Here is an 11,725-nt window from a genome sequence, read left to right as displayed (position 1 = left end):
ATCCACCGCTGCAAACAACGCTGAATTATGACAAAAAAAAAACTATATAATAATCTTAACATAAAATCTATATATGTTTACAAACAACATAACATATTCCATAAAGTAAAATCTTATCAATTAACACTGATTATCTAAACAAGCATCCACAGCTTCAAACAACACTGAATTATAACAAAAAAAGCTATATAAGAATCTTAACATAAAGTATATATATTTTACAAGAGACATAACATATTCCATAAATCAAAGATTTATCAATTAACACTGAAAAGACAAAAATATAAGAATCCAAACATAAAACATACACGTGCTTACAAAAAAAAAACATAGCATATACCAAAATCAAAAGGACTTTATGAATGAATACTGTTTAATCAGAACTTGAAATCTAAAGGCTGGTAAATTTGTGTGATTGATTAGTAGAGAAGCAGCTCAACTTGAACGGAATCTAAAGCAAAACTTGGATGATTGATTAAAAACAGATAAAGCATTATTATTATTATAATTATATGTAGGTGTAAACAAGTATGAAGAAGCAGCATCAGCAGGTCTAAGATTGATTGAAACAATTAGATACATAATGAATGAATGGTTGTATAAGAAATTGTGTTGATTACCTGATGGATGATAATGAAGCTGCGCAGAGGAGAAGATGGAAGGAATTAGGGTTTGAGATGAATATAATAAATAGAAAAGAATGAATTGGGGTTTTAGTTTTAGGGTTGGTTAACCCTTGACTTTAAATCACAAAGAAAAGCTTAGCTTTTTCAGACTTAACGGCTGCTTCTTTCTTTGGCTTGTTATTTCTGGAACTAAATCGCTTACGATATTTATATAAATAAATTAATTAGATTTTTTTGTTTTACTTTTTATTTTATGAACAGAATAAAACATGACTACGCAGGGTAAACCGGTGATGAAAAGATACGTCATCAATTGTCAATACTATTGGGTAGTCCAGGCTTATCATTTTTTGTTTTGAGAAAAACATATTGCCCGACAATTTACTACAGAAAAATTCAAACTTAAGACCTTGTGGTCGGTCTCCAACCCAATCTTTAATTCCCTCCCCATGCCAAGTTATTAAGCCTTTCTTAAATATCATGATATTAATTTTGAAATATTGGTTTTTAATACTCCCAACTCACTCATTGGATGATTTCACTCTCAATTTTCGATTTGTTACTCACCACTTCTAACTTTCAACTTATTTTATTCCAACACTTCCGAACTTAACGGATACTAACCCGTTAGTTTTTTTTCCTTATGTTGCATTTTTTGATGACATGGCATGCATTAGTGACATTTTTATATAAAAATCTGGTCCACACTACCACTTTATTATTAAAAATATGAAAAAACTAAAATCAAAACAAAACATAATATCTTTAACTCTCCCCCAACTTAAATCCACCAGCCCTCTACCACCACCACCATCATCATCACCCATCTCCACCACCACCACTACCCACCCTCCCTTCATGAATTTTGAGTCACAAACTTTACAACACGTTAGGTTAACCACCACCAACATTATCACCTCTCGCATCTCTTCTTTCTATCATTTTCTACCACAAATGCCTCCACAATATCTACGTTTTCAACAAAAGAAAAATGAGATATACTTCATACGAAGACCTACAACCAAATGAAAGAATAGACCGAGAGATAAAATGAATGAAGTCAACTTCTCTATTTTCGAAAAAACTAGATCTATGCATATCTTCTCTGTTTATAGTTGCTAATTGAAGTCTAGCAATTGTTTGAAACTATAATCGGAAAGTGACGCAAAGTTATTTTTGGTGCCCATATTTGGGGGTAATGAGATTATTATTCTAGTTTAGGATAGAGTCCCTGTGATATACGGGTGGTTAAAAAATACAATGAAAAAGTTAAATATAATAATGTAGATAATATATAACATACCTTATGGATTAATAAGATATAAATAGTGATAGACAAAATTTTATAATTCATAGATCTCTAAAAAACTCTTTAAATACAATATTAGATAGTGACCCGTGTGATTATGAGAAATGTAAAGATTATTATATTTAAACATATTCAAAGTTTAACTTATAATATACTGATAGGATATTAACAAAATTGTATATATATTCGTTCATCTAAAATATTTCTATTACATAATTATTGAGATTTCCAAATATAACATAATTGATTCGCTTGATAAAATAGGAAACTACTCACATATAATCTATGTGTCATCCTATGTGAAGGTCCTAGATTGATGTTGTGTGAAAAAATCATCTTGCTTTAATACTATAGTTAGATTAGATTAGACGCAGGGCTTTGGTGTATAAGAATGAGATAGTTAGCATAAAAGAGAGTAATAATTACATTTGTGATAGACCTAGAATACTTTATTAAAAAAAGTTAATAATAAATATATTGGTATTTTTTATTTAAGTTTTTATTAATTAAAGAAATACATATTTTTTATTTACTGTAATAATTTGAACCAAAGTGTAAATATTTTAAAAGGTAAGAAATACAAATTTTTGTTGAGAAACTACAATAACACATGTATCATTTCCCAATTTCACGTAGATGTGCTGATTAATTTGTTTTTGTATCAAAACAAGCATATTTTATAAGCGCCCCCAACAAACACATAAAAAGCCAAAAACATACAACTGGCTTTTATGTAAGGAATCCTACACAAAGATACTTAAAGAGAAGCAAGATTTTAGGTTTAAACACCTATAATCAATAAAGAGAATACATATCAAATTTGGGTTTATCATCTACTAGTTATTTTATGTGCATCATTATCAAAAGACCTAAGACATCAATCGTATTTCATTATATAAAAATCGTAAAAATCGGTTTATCCCTTTCGGACATTGGCGGTTCGCCTTATGAGTAATTCCAATACGTTAAAAAAATCTACTAAAAATGTTTGTGAAGCAACTAAACCATGATACATCCTATTTCAACTCGCACTTAAAGTGTCCGATTTTGACTCATTATCCAACTCACCATCCACTCATAACTCGAGTCATTTTTACAAAAAAGAAAAATGTAAAGAATAGAAGCGTATTTTACGTATAAACTGAAATTTCAACAAATGTTTTGTCACATACACTTGAATAACGTATACCAGAAACAAATGCAGTTTCTTTTAACCCATAAATAGTTTTACCTCAATTCTTCTAACTACTAACAAGTGGTGCAAGTTCCACCTCATGTTTTAACAATTCACTATCTTCATACACACTCAACACCTCTATATCATCATCACCATCTTCTACAACTTTCAACACTTCCAAACGAGAAAAACCCGACGAATCCGAGCCACCTTTAGGCACCAAAAACAGGAAACAAAGAGGAACGATTCTCAACACGTTGCGTATCAAAACCACTAGCCACAAGTTGTCAAATTGTGTCCTTGTGACACTAAGAACATGAAGAAGTAAGCCGCCTAACCAAGTGGACGACATAAGGCCAAAATTGTCAATTGACATTAGCAAAGCGAAAAACGTGCCTTCGATGCCAGGTGGACAAAGCTGTGAAGATAAGACGAGAAGTGGCATCCATTTCAAACGGCCCACCATTTGTAACACGCTTTCATCAATAACCGCAAAGACATAATCGGGCATTCCTAGTTTAAGGTTGAGTCTTAGGATGAAGACAAGATCCAACATCCCTGACAGGCCGAAAAATAATTGTCCCCAAAATAGTAGAGTTCGAAAAGGGTATGTTTTTAAATTATATTGATATAGTATCGCGCCTAAAAGAGATCCAACCGAGCCAATTGATAGTACAAAACCAATAGTCTCCTGCATAAATGACATGGGCATTAGATACCAAAGTGTATTTTTATTAGAGAAAATTACAATTTTCGTCCTTTAGATATATAGCAAAAATTTGAAAATTGTCCTTAAACTAAGAAAATTACAGAAATCAACCTTTATATTCATATGCTGTAACAGTTTACATCCTTTCCTCTCTCCAGTGTTAATGTTATCTGTTAACTCCAGCCATATGCCTCGCAGATGAGGGATGACCAGACTTAACAGACAAAACCAACGTTCGTTAGAGGAAAGAACATAAAAATGATTCTTGTAATTTCCTTATTATAAGAACGATTCTTGAAATTTGTCATATACCTAAAGGACGAAAACTATAACTTACTATTTTTAATACATAAAACCTCTTAACTCAATTAAGGGGGTGTTTGGGATTGCTTATTTTCACCAACTTATAACTTATAAACTTTTTGAGAAGCAATAAGGTGTTTGGAATTGCTTATATTGTGAAAGAAAAAGTTCCATAAGTTACACTTTTGTAACTTATTAACTTAATGAAAAGTTATTAGGAATCCCAAACACCCACTAAATAAGGTTATTATTATTTAAGTTTAACATAATAGCTTAAAAAAATTAAATCCATAATATTTAAAACCCGACCCATTTCAACCAATACTAAAAGGAGACAACTTTTGTTTTGGTCCTTGTGGTTTGTTGATTTAAACTATTTTCGTTCAATCAACAAACCTTTAACAATTTAAGTCACTAAAGTTTTATATTGTGACAATTTTAGTCCAATTGATTAACGGAGTCATACTTCTTCGTCAATTCGAGCTTGAAAACCCCATCCAGGTGAGGGATATTTTCGTCAGTTCATAATTCTTTTAAACCCCTTTTTAATCCCCTTTCCGTTTCAATTTGATAAAAACTATAGAAATTGTTATTTGTTAATTAAAATTACAATGTTATATATTATGTTAACAAATAGTAAACGAATAATAGCACTTGTTATATATTATGTTAATCTTATAATAACTCTGAACCTAGCCCAAGTCAAGCTCGAGCTTGAAAAACTACTCACAAGCCGAGCTCGAGCTTTAGAAATAGATATCGAAACGGGCCGAGCTCGAGCTCAAACCCTGCATAAGTTAAACGAGCCGAGCCCGAGACTATTTGTTAACAATTATTGTAATATATCAAAAAACAGGTCGGATTGAGCTAGCCTAAAACACTTTTCATTCCCTTTTTCTTTCTTCTCCGATTGAAGATCTCGGAACTGTCTCCGAGTGTATATAATTGTATACACTTCATTCTCCGAGTCGTCTTCGTCAAGACATTGAGGATTCCGCCGTTAGTTTCCAGATCTGCCGCTAACCATCGGTTATCAAGCTCTCGGATCTGCCATTAGCTTCTTCATCATCAAGCTGCTCCTTCGAACAACAACCCATCGTCGTTAGCTTTTGGTAACCTTCCAGATCTGCAGTCATCTTGCAGCTCACAGTTACGGGGACGTAGCGTACTTGCCGGAGGAGTAGTACGGAACACATCGGAACACGGAGGTTCCGTGTGTTGGGTCTTGAAAGCCGTTTCCTTTACCCATCACTGTTACTATTATATTATTATTATTATTAATACTAATACTCATATTATTACTATCATTATTATATATAGAAGTATTATTATTGTTATTATTATTATTATTACTATTAGTATATTATTATTAGTATTATTATTATTATTATTATCTTGATCGGGTGTTCTATTGCTTGTGTTTGTGCGATTAGTTGCAATCATAGAGAGTAGGAACCATGACTATTACTTGAGACCATGTCCTGAAACGAGGGGTGTAGGAAAGGGTAAAGATAGGGAGTATATATTGCGTTTGGCTTCTTGGAATGTAGGAACACTAAATAGTAAGTTGCTAGAATTGGTAGATGTGCTTAGAAGACGTAGGGTCCAAATAGCATGCCTCCAGGAGACTAAGTGGAAAGGGCATAGAGGGACTGAGTGTAATGGGTATAAGTTGTGGTACTCGGGGTCTGATGGAGCTAGGAATGGTGTGGGGATCCTAGTAGCTAAGGAACTACACACTAGTGTGGTGGAGGTGATAAGACATAATGACAGGATTATGGTGTTGAGATTAGTACTAGGAGAGGAAGTAGTGGCAGTAGTCTGCGCCTACGCGCCTCATGTAGGCTTAGGGGACCAGGAAAAGAGAGAATTTTGGGATTGTCTAGACGCAGTGGTAGGGGGCATATCTAGGGATGAGAGGATTTGTATAGGAGGTGATTTTAATGGACACATTGGTAAGGCTAACGATGGTTTACAACCCTTACATGGGGGTTTCAGTTTTGGTGATAGGAATGAGACCGGAACAGAACTCCTAGAGTTTGCGGTGGCCCATGACCTAGGAATTATAAATTCTTATTTTAGGAAACAAGACCCTTAGTTGATCACTTTTAGCAGTGGCGGACGCGACACGCAAATTGACTACCTTTTGATGAGGCAAGGAGACCGACGTTGGTGGAAGGACTGCAAAGCCACATCTGGGGAGACAGTGGTGGCTCAACATAGACTGCTGGTGACAGATATAGGCTTCAGAAATAAGATAACTGTTCGTGAGAAGAAAGGACCACCTAGAATTCGATGGGGAAATCTGAGGGACGAAAATCTCCTACTGTTTAAGGATAAACTCAGACTGCAGACGCAGGCTCGACTAAATGGGGACTCAATTCATATATGGGAAGCTATGGCTACAAAGATCATTCAAATAGCAAAGGAGACTCTCGGGGTCACAACAGGAAAGACATGTGGGCATAAGGAGTCTTGGTGGTGGAACGAGGCTGTACAAGATAAGATAAGGGACAAACAAGGATGTTTTAGGGAGCTTATGAGGTGCACGAATGAGGAGCACGTGGAATTGAGGGAGACCTACAAAACGGCCAAGAGAGAGGCGAAGAAGGCAGTGGCGGAAGCAAAGAACGCGGCTTATAAACGGATGTATAAACGTTTAGAAACAAAAGATGGGGAACATGCTATGTTTAAGATTGCCAAAGCCAGGGAGCGTAGAAGGCAAGATCTAGAGCCGGTGACGTTCATAAAGGATACAGATGGGCATGTACTAGTCAAGGAGCAGGACATCAAGCTAAGATGGCAAACCTATTTCCACAATCTTTTTAACAATGGGAGAGCTTACCAAGAAGAACATGACAACACAACCTCCCAACGACAACAACTAAATAACTGCTACTGCCGACGGATCACACGAGAAGAGGTGCAGACTGCACTTAGGAGGATGGGAAGGGCTAAGGCGCAGACAACATACCCATCGAGGTGTGAAAGTGTATGGGAGAGGAAGGAGTCATGTGGTTAACTACTCTGTTCAATAGTATCCTTAAATCTGGTAAGATGCCAGACCAATGGAGGAGCAGCGTTGTAGTTCCTATCTATAATAACAAAGGAGACGCCCAATGTTGTGGTAACTATCGAGGAATCAAACTACTAAGTCATACTATGAAGCTATGGGAAAGAGTGATTGAGGTTAGACTTAGACGAGAAACTCAGGTTACGGTGAACCAGTTTGGATTCATGCCGGGGCGCTCCACCACAAAGGCAATACACCTTATAAGAAGATTGATGGAAAAGTATAGGAAGAAGAAGCGTGACCTTCATATGGTGTTTATTGACCTAGAAAAGGCATACGACAGTGTGCCACGACAGGTGCTTTGGGAGTGCTTGGAGGGTAGAGGAGTACCCAGGAAATACATAGAGATAATTATGGATATGTATACCAGGAGTGCAACAAGTGTCCGTACGCCAGTGGGTGATACTGATTTCTTCCCTGTAGAGGTAGGCCTTCACCAGGGGTCAGCGATGAGCCCGTTTCTTTTTGCAGTAGTCTTGGATGAGTTGTCAAAGTCGATTCAGGGGACGCTCCCATGGTGCATGATGTTCGCAGACGATATTGTGTTACTTGCTGAGAGAAAACAAGATCTAAACATGAGACTTGAGGAGTGGCGAACAACCTTAGAGACAAAAGGTTTAAGGATTAGTCGATCTAAGACGGAGTACCTCCACTGTGCTTTTGGAGGGGTAAATGACAATGAGGACGCACATATTACCATTGAAGGCCAGGTGGTCCCGCAGGTAACGAAGTTCAAGTATCTAGGATCATTTGTTCAGAGCGATGGGGAATTAGACAGTGATGTGACCCATCGAGTTCAGGTTGGATGGGGTAGATGGAAAGCAACCACAGGTATATTGTGCGACAAGAGTTTCCCAACTAAACTAAAGGGAAAATTTTATAGGGTTGCAGTTAGACCTGCAATGCTATATGGAACAGATTGTTGGGCCATCAAGAAGGCACAAGTGCGGAAGATGGAGGTAGCAGAAATGAGAATGTTACGTTGGATGTGTGGGCACACAAGGTTAGACCGAATAAGAAACGTTGTCTTTCGGGAGAGATTAGGGGTAGCGAACATAGCAGACAAGATAAGAGAGTGGAGATTGAGATGGTTTGGACATGTGAAGAGAAGACAAACGACGAATCCTGTTAGATCTGTAGAAAACATTACTATAGAGGGGAGAAGGGGTAGAGGACGACCTAAATTGACTTGGGATGAGAGGATTAAGCATGATTTGATAGACCTAAACCTCTCCGAGGACATGGTTGAGGATAGGAATTCTTGGAGAAGTAGAATTAAAGTTAAAGATTTTTAGGGAGAAAGGAATACCTTAGGGCTTCTATTTACCTTATTTTAGTCACACACCATAATAATATTTTCTCTACATAAATATTATTATTATTATTATTATTATTACTGTCGAACTCTGATTTCCTCTGTATTGTTTCATACACATGTACTTTAGAGCTGAGGGTCTCTCTGGAAGCCACCTCTTTATCCATGTGGATAGAGGTACGGTGTGCCTACATCTCACCCTCCCCAGACCCTACTTATAGCTATGCTGCTATTGGTGGGACTTCACTGAGTATGATTGATTGATTGATTGATATATTGTAATATATAACAATTATTATTCGTTTAATATTAATGTTAACATAATATGTAATATTACAATATTAATTAACAATTATTAGATTTTTATCAAATTGAAAGGGGATAAAAAAGGAGATTTAAAAGAATTATGAATTGACAAAAATACCCCTTCACCTTTATGGGGTTTAACGGAGAAGTATGACTCCGTTAATCAATTGGAGTGAAACAATAACAATATGAAACTTTAATGCCCCAAATTTGTTAAAATGTTTATCAACAAACCACGGGGGCCAAAACAGGAGTTCTAATTTGACCCATTACTCAGCCCGCCCATTTGGTCACATCTATCCATGTGTGATGGTTGAACTGAAGAGGAAGGAAAGCTACCTGGGAGAAAGACGGGCCCGCTTTAGAATCGGTTTCCCAATAGAACAACCCATCATATATATTCAAGCTTAACGCGAATGATAGATACATATACAGACAAGGTCTCCAAACGTCTTCAGATTTCAAAGTAGTCCACATAGCGCTAGCAGCATCAACAAATTTCTCACTTACCTTATATCAAACAAATATTTTTCCATAAATGTTACACACACAAATGATAAAAGCTTTCCAAATACTAAAAACACATTGCAGAAATAATAGCTCATTAAAAGACTAGCCATATGTACCTGTCCATAAGCAAAGCTCGGTGTGTACGGTTCCTTAAGCACAAGGCCAATTAGTAACACAAGCGCATATGGTATACTTAGCAAGCCATAAACTCCCTTATACACAAAAAAAATAACTATAATGATTATGGGAAAGTAGGTAATTTAAACACCAATAAAAAAAATTAATAATGATAATAAGCACCTTGGGGCCGATTAAGTGTACAAAAATACCACTTAAAGAGAATCCAATAAGAGCTCCAATTGAAGAACTGAGGGAACATAAGCTTTGCATATCTGGAGCAAGTGAAGGATGAACACCACTGTGTTGTGCTACACATGCATCAACCGTTACATCTGCTATTGCAACACCAGCACTCCCGGAAGTTAAAGACAAAACTGCTAACGCAACATGCAGTTTTTCGTGGAATGATAAGAAAAACATTGACAGAATTCCTATGATACCTGACAAAAATTGCAAACATTTTACATGAGTACTTATGTGACTCATATTTTAAAACAAATATAGCTAAAGGTAACCGTTATAGATGACTATTATAGTAGTTATAACTGCCTTTCCCGCCAAAAGGAAAAGGGGGGCGTATGTTTGGTTAAAAGAATGTAATTAACTATAACCTTTTATGAACAATAGTACCGTATCACAAAAAGTTATATCGGTCTGAAGTATTATTAACATTGTTTCTTGGTCATTGAAACATTATATAAAAGATTTCATTTTCCGTCTTTGAAACAATATATAAAAGATTTCTAATACGATCTCTACACGATATAGGAAATATATCTAAAAGCCATGAGGCAATAATACTCATAAATCGAGTCCATCTAAATCCCCTTCTCATTCATTCATTCCTTCCTCCTACTTACGGAAATTTTACTGTCAAAATGCCCAAAACACCCTTCACGAAAACCGTAGAAGTCTATCTTGTCAAACAAATTTAGTAATTTCTAGTTGCAAGAGAACAATAGGCAAGTAGTTAAGTCTAACCTGAATATTATTCACCAAATAATAAAGCTAATGCAGCATTCATTTCAAGAAATGAGTAACATTAGTAAATCAAATTGACTTCTAGCTTTACATGCAGGATTAAAAATGAGGCATTTTTATTCACCAATCCAAATCTTTACACTGCAAAAGCAATCAAAATCAATTTTTTATAAAATTACCGGCAAGAACGAAGTAAGGCCGTCTTTGATATCCCAAAATGGGAACAACATCTGTAAGCAGACCCCAAACAGGTTTAATAATCCATGGAATGTTAGTGATTCCAGAATAAGCCTGTGCTTCAGATGGTTGTACTTTCTGCACATCTTTCATATAATACTCTGTGCCCACTCTACCAAGAGCTCCACCAAACCCTTGATTTATACCATAAATCACCACAACTCCCATCACAAAACTCCAGTGTGTTTTTCTTGATAACTTACTGAACCAATCAATTGGGGCCATAATATTAACATACCCCACAAACCCACCTCTGTTTGAGCCTCTATTTTCATCTTCTATTTGTTCTTCAACAAGCTCTACCTTGTTGTAGGTTGCATGGTTGTCTGTACCTTCTTCCACCATGAATACTATGATTTGGAAAGCTTAAAAGGTGTTTTTGCCAAATGGGTGTTTCAAGATTTATTGGGTAGGTGTTAACATCTCAAAAAGCTTTCAGATTTGAGGGCTTTTCAAGAAACAATAAAAGTCAAAGTCAACGGTTGCTAAAAATTGGATCTTGGGATCTGATGGAAGTCTGTTCTGGTTTTCTTGATAAATCTTGAAATGGGTTTTGAGTATTTGATTAAAGATTGCAGTGTATCATCATAAGCTCAATTATCTTGAAAAGACAATTGAAACTGAAGCTTGTGAGAGATGATGGAATCACAATGTGAGAATCTTTTACTCTTTGGCAAAATGTGATGTTTTGGAAGGTAGGTGGAAGAATTGTTGACTTGAATCCTGGTTGATTTGAACATGGGATGCTTATTGCTTAGACATGATAGGTTGAAGGGGGTGGGGTGTCAATTAAAACGGATTGGTAATAACAAATAAGTTTTGGCCATCAGAAACCTAACCAAACGGTATGCAAGGAGTCACACCTTCCTAGGTGTTGTTAGTTTATTCAGAAATAAAATCTTTGGACCATATCAAACATACGTAGAATAAGAGATAGACCAAACCTCCGTTGTCTGCACGATGAAGACTTTTTATTTTTTTAACGTATGTAGACTTCTAAAATAAATTGGTGGTGGTGTACGAATTGTGGTAGTGGGTGGTTGTGGTGGCGGACGGTAA

The 11,725-nt window shown here is 36.1% G+C and overlaps 1 protein-coding gene across 1 annotated transcript; it reads right to left on the bottom strand.

Moving 5' to 3' along the window:
* Positions 1–2,966: 2,966 nt before the first annotated feature.
* On the bottom strand, positions 2,967–11,256 carry LOC143566899 (putative folate-biopterin transporter 2). Its single transcript, XM_077053461.1, has 5 exons — positions 10,609–11,256; positions 9,629–9,888; positions 9,445–9,540; positions 9,158–9,328; positions 2,967–3,803 (listed from the first exon to the last, which is right to left on the bottom strand). Exons 1-5 carry the CDS (start codon positions 11,009–11,011, stop codon positions 3,177–3,179), a joined length of 1,557 nt encoding a protein of 518 aa, XP_076909576.1. The 5' UTR covers positions 11,012–11,256; the 3' UTR covers positions 2,967–3,176.
* Between the last annotated feature and the right edge of the window lie 469 nt (positions 11,257–11,725).

The sequence above is a fragment of the Bidens hawaiensis genome, unplaced genomic scaffold, assembly GCF_021521415.1.
Source record: "Bidens hawaiensis isolate Kalapana, Puna unplaced genomic scaffold, B.hawaiensis_p1.1 tig00023070_1, whole genome shotgun sequence".
Classification (NCBI taxonomy): domain Eukaryota; kingdom Viridiplantae; phylum Streptophyta; class Magnoliopsida; order Asterales; family Asteraceae; genus Bidens; species Bidens hawaiensis.
This window is presented reverse-complemented; position numbering and strand designations above follow the sequence as displayed.